Source organism: Microplitis demolitor, chromosome 2 (genome assembly GCF_026212275.2).
Source record: "Microplitis demolitor isolate Queensland-Clemson2020A chromosome 2, iyMicDemo2.1a, whole genome shotgun sequence".
NCBI lineage: Eukaryota > Metazoa > Arthropoda > Insecta > Hymenoptera > Braconidae > Microplitis > Microplitis demolitor.
The window spans coordinates 23171882-23194152 of NC_068546.1; the positions used below are offsets into that span (position 1 = coordinate 23171882).

At 27.5% G+C, this 22271-nt stretch overlaps 2 protein-coding genes and 1 long non-coding RNA gene across 5 annotated transcripts; 2 read left to right on the forward strand and 1 right to left on the reverse strand.

Moving 5' to 3' along the window:
* Positions 1 to 10695: 10695 nt before the first annotated feature.
* On the reverse strand, positions 10696 to 13662 carry LOC106694298 (uncharacterized). 3 transcript variants are annotated; one of them, XR_001345429.2, is made up of 6 exons: positions 13424 to 13624; positions 13033 to 13149; positions 12267 to 12804; positions 12111 to 12193; positions 11662 to 11798; positions 10696 to 11158 (listed from the first exon to the last, which is right to left on the reverse strand). It is a non-coding gene; the product is annotated as an uncharacterized LOC106694298 (long non-coding RNA). The 3 variants fall into 3 exon arrangements; XR_008404516.1 differs by having other exon boundaries at positions 11662 to 12193; positions 13424 to 13662; XR_001345430.2 differs by lacking the exon at positions 12111 to 12193 and having other exon boundaries at positions 13424 to 13619.
* Positions 13663 to 14110: 448 nt separating this feature from the next.
* LOC103578030 (SWI/SNF-related matrix-associated actin-dependent regulator of chromatin subfamily A containing DEAD/H box 1 homolog) lies at positions 14111 to 18338 on the forward strand. The gene is made up of 8 exons (XM_008558964.3): positions 14111 to 14674; positions 14794 to 15005; positions 15082 to 15275; positions 15346 to 15908; positions 15983 to 17015; positions 17084 to 17296; positions 17369 to 17475; positions 17542 to 18338. The coding sequence occupies exons 1-8, from the start codon at positions 14542 to 14544 to the stop codon at positions 17682 to 17684; spliced, it is 2598 nt and encodes an 865-aa protein (XP_008557186.1). The 5' UTR covers positions 14111 to 14541; the 3' UTR covers positions 17685 to 18338.
* A 216-nt stretch (positions 18339 to 18554) lies between these two features.
* Positions 18555 to 21410, forward strand: LOC103578032 (ADP-ribosylation factor 1). Its single transcript, XM_014445345.2, has 5 exons — positions 18555 to 18662; positions 19387 to 19560; positions 19881 to 19990; positions 20066 to 20191; positions 20447 to 21410. Exons 2-5 carry the CDS (start codon positions 19413 to 19415, stop codon positions 20609 to 20611), a joined length of 549 nt encoding a protein of 182 aa, XP_014300831.1. The 5' UTR covers positions 18555 to 18662; positions 19387 to 19412; the 3' UTR covers positions 20612 to 21410.
* Positions 21411 to 22271: the final 861 nt, after the last annotated feature.

Genomic DNA, 22271 nt, shown 5'->3' on the forward strand with positions numbered 1-22271 from the left:
ATTTATCTTGATTTGTTTGTTAATACCCCACCAAAAATAGCGTTTGTTTGTTTGTTTTTATATTTATAATTAATTATTAAAATTTTAATTATGCCCGTTGATCTAATAGTAGTTGTGCGCATGCGCAAGTGTCTGCTCTAGGTTTAAAATTTTTTATTGTTTTCATTATTATTTATGTTTTAATTAAATTAGTAATCTTATCAAGTAATTATCAAATCCTGTTGATCATCTAGCACATCGTAAGAGTATCCAGGTATTTATCGGAGAGAAATGTCAATAAGCCACAATAAAATATGAAACGAAAGAGTCCTCAAAGAATCTTAGAAAACCACTTTTAATATTATTATTATTATCTTTATTTATTTAATATTTAATACACTCGACTAATTATTTTGTTTTATCAATATTAATTATGTATTAAAAATACTGAAAACATTTTAATGTTATTTTCATTTACTCTTTTATAATTTACCGCTCTGTTTTGTAACTTACGTGGTGTGTCACCTATTATCAAGTATTTTAACTTGCCGTTCAACTAGTATTTTTGTGTTACACAGTTGGTCTCATAAATAGTTGGTAAACCAATTACTAAATTACAAGTATCATCGAAGTCAATAATAAATAAATATAATATTGGAGCAGGTTTGTAAAATTAAACTAATAATTAATTATTTATTTAATATTAGAGTAGACTTATACAATTGAAGTTATTAATTATTCATTTGCGCAATTTTTATAAATTTATATTTTGCGTCTACATTGAGACTCAAAATAACTTAGCCTAAGAAATTTGATGAAAATTTTAATTAATATTTATTATTAAACATCATTTTATAATTAAAGATGTTTTTCTAATTTTTTTTTTTTTTTTTTTTTTTTTTTTTTTCCAAATATTAAAATTTTTTTTATTTTTCAGTTTTGAAAACAATATTTTTATACCACTTATCAAAATGGAGCTCAACTCTATAATGTTTCACCAATCGGATGTGATTCTTTCATCTAATCTCCAACATTATTTGTCCTTCATTTATATGTAAGTATATTACCATTAATTATTAGTACTGCTATTAATAATTTTTACATCATTTTATTTTTTAATTATAAATGTGTAAGTATTTATGATCTTGGCGATTCTTGGAGTAGTTCAAATGTTATTATAGAAGTCACAGTTTATTGAATTGTTAATTATTTCAAGCTGAAATTTATATTTATAATTTTACTAGCCGACCTGATAATAACAGATACAACAAAAAAAGAATTAGCGAAATCGGCCCAGCCGTTTACGCCCGATGCTGTAAACGAGGGAAATCAGGATTTATTTGCATATATAAAGATATGCATTAAGAATATTCAAACTTATGTTTGCGTATTGTTTGATTGCGATTTTTATGTATGGAAAGCGCCCAATTTTAAGTAATAAATAAAAATTTCTCTTTAAAATTACATCGTTTTTAATTTTATGATCGGAACGTTTTAATTCCGTTTTAGGCATCGTGGGAACTGATTAATTATTTTATTGTTATTAATTTCAGATTTTTTTATTTATTCGAACACCTTTTTAAGATGAATTTTCCCAGTGACAACAAGGAAAAGTTCAGCAAAATTATTAATTGGAGTTTATTGGTAAGTAGCTAGTTTTGCAAACAGTAAAAAAATTATCATTAATAATTTTTTTTTTTTTTTTGCACATAGTAAAATTAAATATTTAAATCAAATTCTATTAGAAATAATTAATTCCCAAGTAACATACACCCAACTTTAAGATGTCTTTAAAAGGATAAAGCAAATTTTCTTTTGTCTCAAAGTCACCTTTTTCGGTGTAAATACAACATGCAAATGTTAGTCCCGGAGCGAAAATTTGTGTTGTTTTTCCTGTCTTATGTCAATTAAAAAGTCGTTTAGATGACTTATTAGCTACTATTTGTAATTTTTCACTTTTTGTCGTCATTTGTGTCAAGTCTTTTAAGTAGATATTTTTTCGGTGACATAAATTTCTGATCGTTTTGTCAACATGTTGGTGCCTTATCGATGTAGCACAAAATTGCCTAAAAACTGATTCCTGATAGCCAGAGTTACTGACGAGAAAGTTGGTGTAAATGAGTTGCGAACAACTTGACGACGAGTTGTCGACAACTTTCAGCTTTTGTAACTGTATTGACTACAAGTTGTCGACAAGTCTCTTGGAAAGTTGCGATCAATTTATGGAAAGGCCAACTTGGCGGCAGGTCGCCACCCTGGCTATCAGGGATATCTTATAGATGTCACAAAGGCAAGTGTGACACTTGGGTTATTATCAGTCGATAAATTAGGTGATACAACCTATTATTTCTAAAATCTAATCCAAGGAAATATTTATTTATTAAAATATTTATTAGATGCATAGTAATCAGGCTGACGAAAACATTTTAATTCCTTTCTTTTATAAATAATTATTATATAATAATTATTTATAACAATTATTTTTACATAATAATTATTTATAATAAAATAAATATTATTTTCTACGTTGATCACTTAACTTAAATTGTGGTAAACGGATTATTTGCTTAAATATATTAACTTAAATTATTATTTTAAGTAAAAAATAAATTGATGCTGTATGGACGTCAATTAATTTTTTTTTTCTTTTCATTTCAGGTTTTATCAATCATTAACTCAATAATGCCGAGACCACTGCTTGTATCAGATGAGGACTCAATAGCTGTTATAAAAAGATATATGAGCTACTTCTGTTCAGATACCTTGCCAGCATACTCTGCTGAGGTATGGTCGAAAATGTCCAAGGAACCAGAATTTGTGGGTAAATGGAATACTGCAGCAGTTAGGACCAACATAAAAGACAATCGTAGGGGGATTTTGACTAGAGCAAGAAAAGAATGTGGATATTTTTCCCAAATAATTAAGAAAAAATTCACTTATAGTAATAATGATGATGATGACAATGACAGCAATGATAATAATGATAATGATGACAGTGATGATAATAGCGATAAGGATTATTTTAATAAACTATATGCTAAAGAGCGGGATGATGTTCCATGTTTTCATGTTGAAATTGCTAGAGGTGTTTGGGAATGTATGTATAAAAAAGACAATAGTTGTAAAAATCCTAGGTTACAGCCGAAAGTGTGGACTGACACTATTGCCTTTGAATTATGGCATCAGTTTGAACTACCGTGTGCCTTTGTATTTAAAAAAGGCACAATTCATGAAAATGGAAATTATTATGCGACATTTATTGGCAAGTGCAAAAGTAAAGTGTGCAATAATCCTATTTTTGGTTACATCGAAAACAATCCTGGGGACAAAGGTTCTGTTTTTATTAATTTTCGATGCCGGGATACTCGTTTTGAAGTTCATGATGAAGTTACAAGGCCACTGCAAGCCGAGCGAAGAAAAATGTTTAAAACTATGATCGATGCAAATGGAGTTAAGGGAACTATTTTGGAGCAAGCTAAAGATCTGTTAAAACCAGGTAGTACTCAATGTCCTGTTCTATTCAATTCTAATGTTTTATATCAAGTAAAGAAAGAATCTAAGGAAGAAAAGTTGAATGTCAAGCCAGAAGATCGGAGAGATTTGATTAAAGCTATTTATCGTATCAACGAGGACGATAATCCTGCTCATCAAAATTTTATAAAAGTTGTAATTGATACGCCTTTTTCAGTATTTTATGTTTCACCGCAACAAATCCATTGTTATAACGAATACAGGCGTCTTCACAGACACTATTCTTCTGTTTGTATTGATGCTACAGGAGGTCTTGCAAAAAAATTTCTAGACAGCAAAAATAAAACTACGAGTAGTATTTTTTTATACCAAATCGTAATTAATTTTAGTAATACTTCACAATCTGTTTATCAAATTTTATCGGAAATTCATGACACTAAGACCATCAAATTTGGACTAGAAAACTGGCTTAGTAAAGTTTCGCCTCCGACAGAAGTAGTCTGTGATGGATCTCGTGTCCTTTTAAATGCCTCCTGTTTAGCTTGCAATAATTTTTCTTTATTTGATTACGTTAATAGGTGTTTTCAACATGTCAAAAACGGTGCTTCACTTGACTCTGTAAAAACTTTTATCAGATTGGATACGGCTCATTTTATTCATGCTATAAGTGGCTGGAAATGTTGGAAATCGGTTATTCATCCAAGAATTAAATCATTTTACTTATACAGTGTTGCATTATTGATGGATTGTAATAATTTAAAAGATTTTGAAAGAATCCTTGTATTAATTTTGATTGTCTGTGGCACCGAATATGATGATTCTATTGTTGATTTTGATGGCGAAATGATAACTACAAAAGCAGCAAGGTCAGAGTTGGAAAAATTGATTGCCAAAAATGAATCTCAAGACTTTATTAATAATATTGAAGACAAAATTAAAACTATGGAGTTTGATCAAGAAAAAAATGAAACTTTACGCCGAGAGACCAATACTGATTTATTAGAAAAAGACACTACTATTTCAAGTTGGATAAATAATCTTGTCGCTTTTTCATTGAATGTTCATTCTGATGGTAGTAATGATATTAATAATTTAAACACTTTTTATGTACCTCTATTTAAAGATTCATTACTTAAAGAAGTGAGAGAGTTTCCGCTATGGACGAAAGTTTGTATTCATTACACGAGTTTACGAGCAACTTCTGCGTACATAGAGCAAGCGTTTAAAGAATTGAAAGAGTTATTAGGTAAAATGATTTCTCTCCCTGCACGTGTTGATTACTTAGTTAAAGCTCATCTTAAACTTATTGATGGTGGTGTCAAAATTTTTGAACGCGAATTGTTAAAATTCGTTAAGAATTACCATGCTAATAAGCAAAAAAATGATAAAATAAATAGTAATCCTGAAGACGAATTATGCAAAGAAGATTGCGAACCTAACGATAATTTACTCAATGAAAATTGGAATGGACAAGGATATGATATGAAGCACAACGACTGTGATTGGTTAGATTCAGATTGTCATTTATTCAATGAAGATATTCCCACCAATTTTAATACTGAGTCATTTAATTCTTCTGAAATTGATAATAATAACGTTTTAGATAATATTGATTGTAGCGCAAATGAAAATAACGAAAATTTATATCAGCCGAATTTAAATAATTTAGTTAATCTTGATCACAGTTATTGTTCCGATAATAATTCACCATTGAATGAAAACAGTTTCGATGCCGCTGTGGAAAAAAATTTAAGAATGATTAAAAAGGAAGGTAAATACTTCAAAAGTTTTCCCGAAATCAATTTAATAAACAATTTGGCGCCTTCAAACAAAAAAGAAGAATTTTTATTACAAAATGGTAATAAAAGCGGACCTGTCTTTTTTCAAAATGAATCCTGGTTTGCTTTCAATACGTGCCCATTCGACAGTATTGTTCAGTTGATTTTCTATGGATGTTTACAAAATGAAGAATTTAATAATTTTGTTAGCAATTCTTCAAATTCCACTTTTAATTTTGTTACCGATTTTATGTCAACAGGATTAAAAAAAGATATCTATGTTAAACGATTTTCTATTTTACATCCTATCTATCAAGACACTGAATGCACACAAAATCAAATGAATATTGCCAATCGTAAAACTAAAAACGTAAATCGTTGTATTAATTGTGTAGATAACGTGAATAGTTTGTGGATTAAATTATTTACAAGTGAACCAAGTGCATTCGAAAATAATTCATGTTCATCATTCGGCTGCCAAGATTATCAACGTAATATACCGGTTTTGACTGCAAATTATAATTTAATCATGGAAAAAGGGTTTAAATGTTTGCAAGAAGCATTACATTTTAAAAGCATAGCTTATAATAAATTTTGCACAAGCTGCCAAAAAAAACAAACAACCTGTAAAACGACACTTAATCGATATATTTACATTGAATTAGACGTAAAATCGGTAAATGAAAAAGATGGAACTTCATGTAAACTTGGTGAATTACCGAAGTGTTTGGATTTAAATGAAACACATTCATCAAAAAAATTTAGTTATCGGTTGGTACATCTTTATTACATCTGAAATACAAATGATTTGTTTCTATATGATTTTTTTTTTAATTATAGCTTGACAGGGGTTATTGGTTATAACTCTTTTCACTACATCACATATTGTAGAAACTTGACAGGAAATTGGCGATTCTACAATGACCAACTAGAAAAGTCTAAATTTATTAGTGAACGCACGAAAATTGTACCTCATGGGATTTTTTACACTTTATTCTCACTGTAAAAAAGAAAAATATATTTATATATTTCAGGTAATTTCTTCAAATTTCTATAATTTTCTTTTATTTGTTCGATCAATTATATTATAAGAGAAATTTTTATTGTAACACTAAAAATAATTTTTTGTTTCGGTTCACAATAAAAATTATAAATAACTATTAACAAAGTCAGCTCATATTGAATTTTGAAAACAATATAAAAACTAATAAGTGTATTAAATTTTATTTTTTTCTGTTTAAAGTTTCTATGACTAAAAAATATTTCATAACGACAAATTAAATTCAGCTCTTTTTTATAGTACACATTTAAATCATAATTACCACTCTAATATAAATTTTCTAATAACAAATTTATGCTTCAAACATTTCATTTTTTTAATTTCAAAAGTTAAAAATCCTCGGAATCGATATGTTCAAACTATTTGATATTGGTATTAAAATAATACGGTTAATTAAGTTTTGAAACTTGTTTTATCACAAATAAACCATAAAAAAATAAATTTTTTACTTTTGTTTATAAGGTAAGAGACCTAATACTCAATTAGGGAACTAGTACCCGATCACTCCATATATTTGTATATCTATATTTACTAAATTGTTCTAAATATAGATATACAAATACATGAGTGATCGGGTACTAGTTCCCTGATCGAGTATTAGGTCTCTTATCTTAGTTTAAGCCTTTTTTAAAATAAATCAATGTTTTTTTTTTCTATAATTTATTTGTCATAAAGTAGGTTACCAATTTTTAGATAACTGCTAACTCCAAAAAAAAACTTATATTAATTAAAGTATTTGATTCATACTTTGTTCGCTACCATTTAAATGAAATCTTTCTTTTAAAATTCTATTTCAATTAATAAACATATAGTCGAATTAAACTCGTTTATATTAATGGTTGCTACTTTTTTCTTCTTCTTTTCTTTTTTTTACTACATTCGTTTTAATCCAAGAACTACGTGACTATTCTTAGTATTAGGATAAAAATTAGTCTTAAATTATCATAATCTTTAAGTGTCAATCATGTAATTGAATTATTAAAGATTTTATTTTCTCTTTTTTTGCAGCTTTAGCAAGTATTTAAAAAAATGCAATAAGTGGATACAAGTGATATTGGAAATCTCTATACTTCGATTATTATTAATATTTTTGCTCAATTACATTTATGAAAACTTAGTGTTAAGGTTGTTGCCAAAAGTAATAAAAAGTCATTAAGTGTAAAATCTATTTAAGTTTTACGATTATAAAATAAATAAAATTATTATTATCATTATTATATTATGACGTAATTTTAAAATGTTTTATACTACAAGATTAATATGTTAAACAGAAAAAATAAATGTTTTATAATGTTAAACAAATAAATAAATAATTTCATTTTTTTAAATAATGAGTAAGTTTTTTAAACAGTTAATAAATAGAAATACTAAATCTCTTTTTTTTTTATTCATAAATTTGATTCATTTTAGACATCAACAAAATCGTTAAATTATTATATTTACAGGAAGCCGTAGGTCTTTGTTAATCATTTTTTTTATACAATCAAAATTATTTTTTAAGTTAAATATTACTGTTTTTGTCGTTATTTAAATAATCTATATCATGATTGTTTTTTAATTTAAATAATAATTGTTGTACAGTTAATTTGTCATGCATAAACGACGAACATCGTTTGTAGATAATAGAGGTATAGAGAACGATCCAGAGGAGATAGTATTATCTGAGCCTTCGAAGTGAAAGAAAAAACTGTCTTTTATTAGGACTAAAATAATTCAATATTTTACAGAATGATTTGTGCCAACTATTCTGTAATGTTAGAAGAAATCAAAAGTAAGATAAGACTCAATTATGAGGTACTTTTATCGGATTAGTAAAAAACAACAAGAGCCAACTATGAAACTGATGTTACTTTATTACAAATTACATTTATAATACAAAAAAAGTATATTACGGTTAGTTAAGTAGCTGATGATATGAATATAATATTTGGAAATGCTGTAAAATACAATGTTAATTTCTAACGTTTATGCAAGGTAATTGATTTATTATTAAATATAAATTAATATTACAAATTTTTATTAACTAATATATTTTCATTTTATACTCCGTTATTTGGTATACTGTTGGAACTGCAAAGAATAATATAAGGAAAAAGTTCAAGAGTTTTTAGATTTTGACGTAAATTTAGATTCAGATTATGGATCAGAATTAAAATCTCAAAATTAATTAGTATAATGAAAATTTTAGACTCAAGAAAAATACAATAAAATGAATAGTTGAAAAAATGTTTACTTGCATTAGTTAAGTGTTAACATTTATGAAAAAACCATAGATGTAAATATATATCCCGATTATTTTATCATGCACAAGCTGCTAATACAACAATCAAATGATAAATATCACCTGCTATAAATTATGTTAGTAAGTGTTAATTTAAAATTATATGCATATATAAATCTTATCGATCTAATCAATAAAGAACATTAAACTGTATTAGCTTTTGCTTTTATTCGTTTTTTATGCTGATACATTTCTGTTTTATTCTGGTTTGAATCTGGGAAAATAATCATATAAAAGTAACGACCACGTGGTAACCATAACCTATGCAGCGGATAATTTGATCATAAGTAAAAAAATAATTTGTATTAAAAAAAAAAAAAAAACACATCATTTTGATCATAATAAGTAAAAGATTTTTGCATTAATTATGTCAGTTAGAAAAAAAGACCTTCATTGATATTTTAATTTATTATCTAGCTGTCAATCAACTACTAAGAATTTCATTCAGGGTTTTTAATTACTAACATTCCTTTCTGATACTAAGTTGATTTTTAATAATTTTGAATACTTCTTGTTTAAAATTATGCATTAAAGTTTACATGAATAAACTGTTTAAGTTATAGGCGTCGTTACACTCCTGTCTAACATTTAATGTATTAATTAATTTTCATTGCACAAGTGCATGACTCAATATTTGAAAATTTCAATTAAAATAATTTTTTTATAAAAGTTTCAATAACAATAGGTACAATATCTATATAAATAGCTAAATTTTGAATTGGAAAAATATTTCATTTATTACTAAGTAAACCACGTGGCTACCATAACCAATGCGATTTCGTATTTAATTATTTAAAATTAAATAATTTCAGATTGAAATACTTGATAATTAATTAGACTATTGTGAATAAAATATTTTTACATAAATTATTTTTTTTTAAAGAATTGTGCATTCTTTGATATTTTAATGTTTCCATTGTTATCTAGTGTCTTACATTATTAAAGATAAATTAATTTTATTAATAATTAAAAATCTAATTCTTTGGAGTCGCTCGTTATTCTTACCTGGAAATTTAACTATGTAGAGCACCTATGTATATGTAAAATATATATTATAGGGGGTCTTTTGAGTGGGCTTTTGTAAATAATTTAGGTTTTTTCATTGTTATTTGTACTTCATAAAACTTCAAATACATTTTTAATGAACTGATCCACTTTCTATAAATGCAGTAAAGGTAAAAAAGATATTTTTAATTGAAAAAAAAAAAAATAAATAAATGTTTAGACCTATAAAACTATGTTATTCAAGAAATTACAACTAGTCGAATCACCTCGATATTTCGAAACCATCATGTCTTTTTGAAAAGTAAGCCATTGTAAATATTAAATTCATAGTGAATAGACCAATATAAAAAAGCATAGAATCAGTACAAACATTTGTTTATTTCAAATTTTAACGAAAAAAAAAAGATGTCAAACATAAAATTTTGTTGAAATTGATGTGGCTAAGGTGGTAACGTAAAGGAGAATTAGAAAAATAATCAATGATAGTTAGAATTTAAGTAACTAAACTTAATTTTTTTGATCAATTATTGTCGTTAGCCGCATACTAATTACTATTTATATTGCTTATCATTTTTCAATAGATAATAATCAAGTAATATAGCTGAGGATCAATGACGAAGAAACTATAAAAATTGATTATACTAAAGTCTTAAAATTTAATAACTATCACCAACACAATATGATTTGATCATCAATGACATTTTTTATACCAATAGATTTAATTTTGACGTCACGCATAATATAAAATGTGGACATTTTCATCATCTAAAATATAAGTAAATATTATTATTATAACAATAGAATGTAAATTGATATAAATTTGTATCGATAATAAATTGCAAAAAACCATTATAAGAAACCATATTATATGAATATATACATATATTTTTTTTACTGATTTACTCTAAAACAATAACATATAGTTTTAATCTTGTCCAAAAAATGTCAAATAGTTTGCACCAGTTATTGGGTGTCTTTTGTGTTTTATTTAAAGCTGTGATTCTTGTCATATTAATTGATACATAACAATGAATGAATTGGGTAGTAATTAAAAAACAAGCAAATTTAAGAAAATTTTTTCCATTAACTGTTGAAAAAATTACTATTTTTCTCAGTATAAAATTAATTAACGAAATATTGCATTTATTAAGAGTAAAAATTTTCATAAACTTAATAGATTTATTTTAGATTTTCCTAAATTTTTAGAATAATTTTACATAATTACTTTTTTTTTCTCAAGACATAACTAGAAGTGACAGACATCTAATGGTTTCTAGTTACACTAATTAAGTTAAAAAAAAAGGAATAAATGAGACATTAAAGTTATAATGACAATATGTATACTTAAAAGATTTAAAAACTTATTAAGAAACTACTTCAGTCAACCGTACACTAATAGACGACTATCAAATATGAATAGAAATCTACATATCACTCTTAAATAGAAATCTAACGATTTCTATTGTCTTTGATATCATCATTCTACATATTAATCCGAAGTTTGCTCGCTTGGAGTAACTCATCGGCTTCGGAGACAGTCAAATAGTTTTTACTATCAAGGAAGTCCCAGTAAAAGCGTTGCACCTGTAAAATATAAATCATAAGCCTACTATTTAAATGATTTAATTAAATTGTGTCTGAAAATAGCCGATATCTAATAATTTTCACACACACACACACGCACACACACACACGCGCGCGCGCACTTATATATATATATATACACACACACACATATATATATATATATATATATATATATATATATATTACATACCTAGGCCAGTAAAATACAAAAAGTCTCAGATCACAAGTTTGTCAGCCTCAGCTTCGCCTCAGCCAACAATTACAATGATCTGAGACTTTTTTTATCTTACTGGTATAGACATGTAATAAACAATTTTTTTTCTTTTTGAATAAATAAATTATAATAAAGAAAAAAATTTATGAAATGGATACATGTCAAAATTGAATATTTATAAGTTGAATTAAAAAATAAATTTTTTCTTGATATAATTTACTTGCTAAAACAAATATGATTATCATTAGATTGTAAATGTCAGGTTCATAAACAATTTAAAATTTACCTTGTTGAAATGCAACTATGTTTACGTATGCCTCAAAGTCATTGGATCCCATGGATGATTAAAGTAATTTGACGAGTCCTCGTATTTTGCCATGATGGATGGAAAAACTAACTTGGTTATTGTAATTCTGAATCAAACTTAAAACAAAATTCTTTTATTAACAAAAAATATGATTCGTATTTACTACTCAGCAATAGAAACAAATAAACATAATAATTTTGTTGTTTTTTCAGAAAAAATTTATAAAAAACTTTTAATAAAAACGTATACATCTAGATATTCCAAAAAACAACTTTTTCTTTAAATAATTCATTTTCCAAAATATCCAAAAATGGTCGAGGCCTATGAATTTCAATGTCATACTACTCAGTAATAAAAACTGACAGTTATATAATGATTTTTGATCTGTTTTTACGAATTATTTATGAAAAAAATTATAAATACTTAACTGAAAATTTGGAAAACTAAAGGCATTTTTTTTTAACTATTATTTTTTTGATGAAACATCTGGAAATTATTGACGGTCCGAACTCTAATATCATATGATTATTTAATAACGTATTTTATTCATGTTTTTCATTTAATAAATTATTCATTTCACTCACCAATTATTTATGTACATTTAATGGATTTTACTGCTCTTTCAAGAAAACGAGAATGAATATAGAATACATGACGAGGCTAAGCATCATTTCCTAAAGGTCGTCTCAAAAATAAAAGTATTTAATGGTAAGCAATTACCGATTTTGACAAATCATCATAAATAATGAAGACATGTTTGCCGTTGTCACAAAAAAAAAGTTCTGCCATGGCACATGGCAAAAAAGTGTAAGAAAAGAGCAGCATCAGACACGGTATCGAATACGATGATAGAATAGTTAATAGCAGTGCCGTCACTATTTTCACGATCCAAGTTACTGTAGATCTCATTTGACCGATAGCAATGTAGATACAGAACTTTTTCTTCTCCGCACCAGCATAATCGAAACGCTCTTAATTAATAATAGTCTCAATAGCCAAAAAACTCTTTCCGATCGGTCCATCATCAACGATCAACTTATATTATCTACTGTACCAATTATCACCAGTGACTCAGTGAGTCTACATCCCGGATTCCAGTTTGCATAGCCTCTCTAGTCAACTCTGTATAGAAAAAATAATCGATATAATAATATAATCATAAAATATAACTGTTACCCTGATCAACAAAAATAATTTGGAATGATTCAAAACAATTTGAATCGACTAATATATAGATATACACTCAACATCAAGCAAATCATTTTTCTTAATCAGGGTACTGATCAAAAAATTTTCAGAGTTCAAAAACTTATTGATAATAATACTAATAATTAATGGTAATATACTTACATATAAATGAAGGACAAATAATGTTGGAGATTAGATGAAAGAATCACATCCGATTGGTGAAACATTATAGAGTTGAGCTCCATTTTGATAAGTGGTATAAAAATATTGTTTTCAAAACTGAAAAATAAAAAAAATTTTAATATTTGGAAAAAAAAAAAAAAAAAAAAAAAAAAAAAAATTAGAAAAACATCTTTAATTATAAAATGATGTTTAATAATAAATATTAATTAAAATTTTCATCAAATTTCTTAGGCTAAGTTATTTTGAGTCTCAATGTAGACGCAAAATATAAATTTATAAAAATTGCGCAAATGAATAATTAATAACTTCAATTGTATAAGTCTACTCTAATATTAAATAAATAATTAATTATTAGTTTAATTTTACAAACCTGCTCCAATATTATATTTATTTATTATTGACTTCGATGATACTTGTAATTTAGTAATTGGTTTACCAACTATTTATGAGACCAACTGTGTAACACAAAAATACTAGTTGAACGGCAAGTTAAAATACTTGATAATAGGTGACACACCACGTAAGTTACAAAACAGAGCGGTAAATTATAAAAGAGTAAATGAAAATAACATTAAAATGTTTTCAGTATTTTTAATACATAATTAATATTGATAAAACAAAATAATTAGTCGAGTGTATTAAATATTAAATAAATAAAGATAATAATAATAATATTAAAAGTGGTTTTCTAAGATTCTTTGAGGACTCTTTCGTTTCATATTTTATTGTGGCTTATTGACATTTCTCTCCGATAAATACCTGGATACTCTTACGATGTGCTAGATGATCAACAGGATTTGATAATTACTTGATAAGATTACTAATTTAATTAAAACATAAATAATAATGAAAACAATAAAAAATTTTAAACCTAGAGCAGACACTTGCGCATGCGCACAACTACTATTAGATCAACGGGCATAATTAAAATTTTAATAATTAATTATAAATATAAAAACAAACAAACAAACGCTATTTTTGGTGGGGTATTAACAAACAAATCAAGATAAATGGAAAAAAAATTAAAAAAGATAGAAAATGAGTATAGTCACCGCTAACTTCAAATAAATTTTTAAAAATTTATTTAAAAAAAAATAAAGAACGAACAAATAATTATTTATAGCGAACATTGACGAACAATCGACGAACAAACGAATTGCTAAAAAAAATTTGCCAAAAATCGAATTCCCCCCGCCAACTTAAGGGAGCTCTCGAGCTCTAGGTATCCAATATCATTGTCTATATCACGATTGATCGTATTTTTATATAGTTTGCTATTAACTTTTAAATCTACTCGGCAATCGTCTCATCGCACGACATTATAACGTGTTAGTAAAGTACAAAATTATATTAGAAGTATCTAGTACTTACAGTATATACTTACACACATATATATATATACATTATCTACTCACGTAAAAATGTATTTTCACGAGCGTCAGTGCATCATTATTTGTCAAGACTGCCAAGACCAAGTTTGCTGATGCCATGTCCGATTTAAATACAAATAATAATAATAATAACATTAATAATAATAATCAGGACGCTATTAGTCCAACTTTATCCAACAATCTCCGAAGATTTCGTTTCCAAAAGAAACCTCTTGATAAATTAAAAATGTGTAAGTATTTTTTTACTTTGAGCTTCAAACCGGTTGGTTAAAATTTTTTTCTATTATTGAATGATAACAATCAGCTGATATGAGTATTGTTAATGATTATTATTTTTTTGTTTAAACAGCTGACGAAGATAGCAATCTAGCGAGTCCAGACATTCAAGTTCGTCGTAAAGCGGTAAATCGCATTGAAGATAGTGACAGTGATGCCGGTCCACCTGCCAAATCTTATGATAATAAAAAGTCGGATTCTGACAGTAAGGATAATGAGGAAACTAGTGACAAAGATGAAAAGTTAGCGTACCTGATTAATTTGCATCCAGATCGTGACACTGATGTATGTATAAATTTTATTTCTTTTAAATATTTTATTTATATTTTTTAATTATTTATCTACGTATTTATTTAAATAGATTATTCAAGAAGTATTAAGTAGCGTTAATTGGGATTTAGATAAAGCTAAAGCTAAATTAAGTTCTAACAGAAAAAGAAAAAATAATTCATCAAAATCAAATAAAAAAAAACGTCGAAAACGTCGTGATATGGATGAAGAAGATGGTGACGTTGATTCTGATGAAAAAACTTACAAAAGCAAAGTATTCGATAGGTAATTTATTAAATAAATATTTCTGATGCTAATACAAGAATTATTTTTAAATAAATACTTAAATTTTTAGTGACGATGATTCAGATGTTGAAATTTCAAATGAATTAACTGGTGACAAAAAAGCAGTATTAGATTTTATGCAGACCGCGATGTTGTCTGAGCTACTGATGATGCATCAGTGCTCGCAGAAAAAAGCCGAAGCAATAATAGCCGCTCGGCCATTCGATGACTGGCGGGACCTGGTTGATAAGTTCCAGCACAACAAATACCTTGACACGGAGTTACTTAATTCAGCTCAGGTACTACTGGCGACTCGTAACGTAGTCGAGGTACTTATGAAAAAGTGCTTGCGATTGTCGGTAAATATGGAGAAAGCTGTCGCAGCTGGTTCTTCAATGATTAAAGAGCAGCCAAAGAGTTTGAATCCAGAGCTTAAGTTGACGGCTTATCAAATGGTCGGTCTTAATTGGCTCGCTGTACTCCATTCGCAAAATGTCAATGGTATTCTTGCTGATGAAATGGGTCTTGGAAAAACTATTCAAGTTATTGCTTTCTTAACGTACTTAAAGGAGGCTAATTTGGTTGGAGAAAATGATGGTCCACATCTCATTATTGTCCCTAGCTCGACAATGAGTAATTATTTTATTTTATAATTGTAATTACTGTTTATCATAAATTTATTATTTATTACTTTTATTATTGTCTAGATAATTGGATCAACGAATTCGAACGTTGGTCACCAGGCCTAAATGTCGTACAGTATTATGGCAATCCAGATGAACGCAAAGACATACGGATGGGTTGGCGTCAAGGTGAACTGGATGACGTTGACGTCATCATTACGACTTACAATCTTACAAGTAGCTCACCAGAAGAACGTCGACTGTTTCGTGTACTGCCAATCACTTATGTGGTGATTGATGAAGCACATATGCTTAAAAATATGAGTACTATTAGATATGAAAATCTCGTAAGAATAAATGCCAAGCATCGGATTCTCTTAACCGGGACTCCACTGCAAAATAATCTTCTGGAACTCATGTCACTGTTGGTATTCGTAATGCCGTCTTTGTTCGCTGGCAAACAAAATGATTTAAAGAGTTTGTTTTCAAAGAATCCAAAGATCGCAGCATCTAGTAAAGATCAGCCGTTCTTTGAACGCGAGCAGGTAAAAAATGCCAAGCAGATTATGCGACCGTTTGTACTAAGACGTTTAAAGTCCCAAGTACTAAAGGACTTGCCAATAAAGACTGATGAAGTTATCAAGTGCAGCTTGACTAAGAAACAAAGTGAGATGTACAAAGAGTTGATGAGTGAGTTTTCAGAAGAAGCTGGCAGTGGTGTCCCATTCAATGGCCCGGGTATGATGATGCAGCTCAGGAAGCTTGCAAATCATCCGCTCTTACTTAGAAATTACTACGACGAGAGTAAATTACGGCCTATGGCTAAAAAACTCGCCAAAGATCCGAGTTACAAGGAAACAAATCCTGATCATGTTTTCGATGATCTCTTTTGGATGTCGGACTATGCCATCAATCAGTTGTCACGTTTTCATAGGTGTCTTGCTGGACATGGATTACCTCAGGAAATGGTTCTCCAGTCAGCAAAGCTGGAGAAACTCGACGAACTACTGCCGCAAATGAAAAAAGATGGCCATAGAGTTTTAATTTTTAGTCAATTTACAATGTTATTGGATATTCTCGAAGAATATTTAACGATACGCTGCCACAAATTTTTAAGGCAAGAATTTTAAATAGTAATTATGCTAATTAATTATTTTAAATTAATAGCTATTTTTAAACCAACAGACTGGATGGTCAAACGCCAGTTCCTGACAGACAGGCTTTGATCGACGAATATACTGAAGACCCATCAATATTTATATTTCTTTTGTCCACAAGAGCTGGCGGATTAGGTATTAATCTAACTGCTGCTGATACTGTTATTATTCATGATATTGATTTCAATCCTTATAATGATAAACAAGCTGAAGATCGATCTCACCGCATGGGACAAAAGAAGTAATTTCATTTAGTTCATTTTATTTATTTATGTTTTATTTTTTATTAATTAAAAATTTTATTATTTGACAGGGATGTCCGTATAATAAGATTTTTAGCAGAAAAAACAATTGAAGAAGGAATGTATGAAATTGCTCAAGAGAAATTACATTTAGAAGCACAAATAACTGAAAATGAAGGTAATTAAACAACGAGTTAAATTACTTGCTAATTGTTACTGACAATTAAAATTTATTTTGTTGTAGAAAACGAAAATACCGATAGGAAAAGTGTACTGAAACTACTCAAGATGACATTAGGCCAAGATATTCACACCAAATCGCTGTCACTGAGTCCCACCAAGGCGCCAAATAAATCCTGGGAAGAAATAAAAGTTGAAGAATTTTAAATATTTTTTTATACACAACTGCGGTGTCATCAGCATCAACTTTTTTTTGTAGCACAATTGAGATGGCATTTTTTTTTTTTTAACTACCAGTGAAATGTTTTTATTACAAAACCACTCATGTTTGATATTATTATTATTAATATTTAATTTAATCAATTATATATCATCACATATTTAACAAAACATAATTGTGTAGCTAAATTAATTATTTTGTGTCATAATCCACCGCCAGACCACATTCCACTATTTATTTATTTTAAAATACATTTTGCATGGTAAAAAATTTTTCTCTTGTAATTAAATAAATATTAAATTTATATTAAAAAAAAAAAAATAAAAATTGTTATAAATCTTTACAAAAAATAAATAACTGTCAGATTTGGAGTAAATTCAAATATTTGATAATTAGCGCAATTATTTGAATGATGCTGGCAAGAAGTCGATTGAAAAATAAATAAATCGATGTGGAGCAGAGTATCGATGTAAACAAATATATCGATATATTAGTATTTTTATTTGTCAGTTCAAAAATTACAAACTATAAGTTTTAGAATTTTATTTTTTTCTCTTGTATTTGTATACTTTAATGCAATTAAGTTTTATTACTTGTGAATTTGTATATTTGTATTGAATAAAAAATTATTTAAAAAAGTCCATGAGAATATATCGATATAGCAGTGGTAGAGTTTTATTAATAAGATCGGTACGGTCTTGAACGAAGACAACACATCCCCAGTGGTGTTGGTGGTGTTGTCACTGGTCACTCTGTCGGTAGCTTGACGAAACCAAACTAAAAATTTGTTACAAATAGTCACGTGACTTAATTCGGACCAATGATAAGCTTGGAGAGTCGCCCTATACGTGGCACCAAGCATTGAATCCTTTCCTACGTCCGCCATTTTAACATACGGGACTTTGTCGGGAGTGTTGGTTTTATGTTTTATCGTTTCTCGTGAGTATTGTATTTTTTAGTGCTACGTAAGTAATATCAGTGGTAATATTTTAAATAATATATACTAATTATATATATATTAACAGATAATAATTGTCATTAACAATAAAACTAAATAATATAAATTACAAAGGAGGCATTTTGGACAATTGTTCGGCCTCAGATTAGAGTCGGCCCAAGGTGACAGACAACTACCCTCGACAGCTTGACAAGACTCCAAATTTATTATTCATCTCTTCATATATTATTTATTTGTTAATATCAAGTACTGAAAATCAATTGCCCTTATCTACTAATTTATTTATTATCAATCCTTGTTATTATTATAAATCATATATTATTTTTTTCTTTTTTAAAAACTTGAGGTGATTCATCGGCATTTGTCTATGTCTATTTTATTTAAAGTTCCACGCACGCTTGCCCTTTTCCTACCAACACCCTGTCTAATCCAGCTGTTTGTAATTACTATAACTTTGATCAATAAATTTGTTAAGTAATTAATTTATTAATTATTATTGCGGTGAAACGGAAAATTTTTAATGAGATTATTTTTTATGAGGCCACGCTGTCCAGACGTTTATCGTGATGACGCGACTGCAAACATCATTTCCTATATAACATTTAATTATATTTCATTTATCAGCAATATTTATTAATTTACTTATTTGACAATTATTATCTTTAATTTAAATTAAATTCACTTGAGTGTTTATTTTATTTTTTATTTATCTGTAATGTTTATATTTTCAGGTACCTAAATAACAAAGGTCATAATCATGGGGAATATGTTTGCGACATTGTTTAAAGGCCTTTTTGGTAAAAAAGAAATGAGAATTTTGATGGTAGGTCTTGATGCTGCTGGTAAAACTACGATACTGTACAAATTAAAATTAGGTGAAATCGTAACGACGATTCCAACTATAGGTAATTATCTTTTAATTTATTATTTTAAAATTAACAGACAATTGAAAATTTTTCCATTTCTTTTCCAACAAATCAATTATAAAAAATAACGAGTATGAATGTAGCAGACGTCAGACAAATTTAAAATTATTAGCAAGTGGGGTAAATGATTAAAAAAATTGCACCTGTAGTTTTTAAAATTTTCAACAAGTGCATATTTTCATTTTTTTTATAATTTATTTGTTTAAACAAAAATTCGAAAATTGCCAATTGTCTGCTAACTTAAGAATCATTTTAAAAATATTTTTTAACAATTTTTTTTTTTTATATTTTTTAAATAGGATTCAATGTAGAGACAGTTGAGTATAAAAATATTAGTTTTACTGTATGGGATGTGGGTGGTCAAGATAAAATCAGACCTCTATGGCGACACTACTTCCAAAATACACAGGTAATTTTTATTTAATAAATTAATTGATGACTTTTTTATTTAGAGAATTATTAATTAATAATCATATCATTGCAGGGATTAATTTTTGTAGTTGACAGTAATGATAGAGAACGTATTGGAGAAGCACGTGAAGAGTTAATGCGAATGTTGGCAGAAGATGAATTAAGAGATGCTGTTCTTTTAATATTCGCTAACAAACAAGTTAGTATTTAATATTTATTCATAAATACCGCCGTCAAATTTTCCAATTAATTATTTCCATCAGCTATTTTAAAGCAAACTATTAATAATTCGAATCAATAACTCGAAATGTTTTTCACTAAATTTCCACTGTACATTTGATGCTATTGATTTTGAAGAATTTAATTATCTAGCTTATCAATTACTGAGTCGTAGCTCTCTATTGGATGATATTTTAAGGGAGGATTTAAAAGATTATTATTTATTTTTATTTAGGATTTGCCAAATGCGATGAATGCCGCAGAAATAACAGACAAATTGGGGCTGCACTCGTTACGCAATCGTAACTGGTATATCCAGGCAACGTGTGCCACAAGCGGAGACGGTTTGTACGAGGGTCTTGACTGGCTATCCAATCAACTTAAAAACGCAAACCGCTAATCGACGATGATACCGTCAACACTAAATTGTTACTATCATCATCGCCAACTTAAAAAAACAAACAAAACAAGATTAAAAAAAAAAATATAAAAAATAATAATAAAATAAAAATAAAAACAATAAATCGATTTTAAAAACAGCGTAAAACATCAATAATAATACTAAAAAAAAAAAAAAGAAAAAAATAAATAAATTACAGAAAAAATTAAATCAACGGCTCACATGTGCCCTCTCGAGAGTACAAAAATACGACTTTGACGCGTTAACAATAATTGTTTATTCTTTTTGCCAATTTTTTTTTTTTTAATTTTTTATTTCAACTTTCTCTCTATTTTATAAAACATCTTTATATTCTTCGGGGTGCGGGAGAGAGGGCAAATGGACGCGAACAATTTAAAGCTAGATAGATGTGAGATAGTAAAAGGACGCAGGCATAAAGGAGGCACGTGAGACCGTGTGATCGGCTCTAGATTTTTTTTTCTTTTTTTTAGTTAGCACACGGACTGACGTTCTTGCATGGATTAATTTTGCCCTGTGCAAACTTATTATTATTATTATTATTATTATATTAATTCTATTATTTTTATTATTATAATTACTATTAATTATTATTATAAATATAATTAATAATATTATTGTATTGATAATTATTATTATATATTAGAATAGTTACACTTTTTACACAAAGAAAACCACAACGAGTGTGGAGTAATGAAGTGAAATCATTATGTACTGAGTTATTGTCAAGTACATTGATATAAATGACCGAAACAATAACAATTGTTGTAATTAATTTTGATTGGTTATTATTATGATTATTTTTTTTTTGTTTCCCGTGAACGAGTGATCGTATTTATATAAATTTTTTAAATTTAACTTACAACCAAAAGCTGCAGAATTAGTTAAAAAAAAAATAATAATAAATAATTAAAATAAAACTCAGTCGCACACGGTTTATATTTAAATTTTATTCACTTGTACATTACTCTAAATTACAAAATTAAAATTTAAAAAAACAACATGTGATCTTAGAAAGAAAATATAAAATGTCTCGTCCAACAAATACTTTGATGGCTTTCCTCTCCCTTATGATCCCCGAAGAATTTTTTTTTTTTTTGTTTTTTTTACTAGATCGATTTAAATGTTATTACTGATTACGATAATTCATTTTAAATTGTAATTTATATGGTGCAAGCTCAAACATTTTATTGAAATAAATTAATTTTTTTATTATTTTTGTTTAATAAACGCGATCGATAAAATACTAGGTCAATTTACTCTCAGAGCAACAAGTTAATAAAATTGATAAAGTCCTTTTGGTCTAGACATTCCGAAGAAAATGTCAAGTAATTTTCGTTTTATTTCTCTATTCATTTTTTTAAGTCCATCGCGACAGGATGAATGGAATATCAATAATTAAATATAAAGTTTTATAGATATGTGCAGATAACTATTTTTTTTTTCGGGTCTAGAGTGAGGAGCAACGCTTGATATATATATATATAAATATAAATATATATAAATAATAATAATTGTTTACTTGTTTTGTTTTTCTTGGAGGCTACCGGCTTTAATTGGGTCTTCTGATTTATTTTTTTTCCGAGTGCGTTTTTTTGTATGAAAGTACTGAATGTGTTTTTACAATACATAATCCTCTCGA

What these genes read in the sequence shown, in the direction of transcription:
- LOC103578030 (XM_008558964.3), top strand. Translation starts at nt 14,542, where the DNA reads ATGTCCGATTTAAATACAAATAATAATAATAATAACATTAATAATAAT. An exon ending in TGTCCCTAGCTCGACAATGA is followed by an intron (nt 15,909 to 15,982) that starts GTAATTATTTTA and finishes ATTATTGTCTAG; the next exon opens with ATAATTGGATCAACGAATTC. An exon ending in CACCGCATGGGACAAAAGAA is followed by an intron (nt 17,297 to 17,368) that starts GTAATTTCATTT and finishes ATTATTTGACAG; the next exon opens with GGATGTCCGTATAATAAGAT.
- LOC103578032 (XM_014445345.2), top strand. Translation starts at nt 19,413, where the DNA reads ATGGGGAATATGTTTGCGACATTGTTTAAAGGCCTTTTTGGTAAAAAA. An exon ending in AACGACGATTCCAACTATAG is followed by an intron (nt 19,561 to 19,880) that starts GTAATTATCTTT and finishes TTTTTTAAATAG; the next exon opens with GATTCAATGTAGAGACAGTT. An exon ending in TAATATTCGCTAACAAACAA is followed by an intron (nt 20,192 to 20,446) that starts GTTAGTATTTAA and finishes ATTTTTATTTAG; the next exon opens with GATTTGCCAAATGCGATGAA.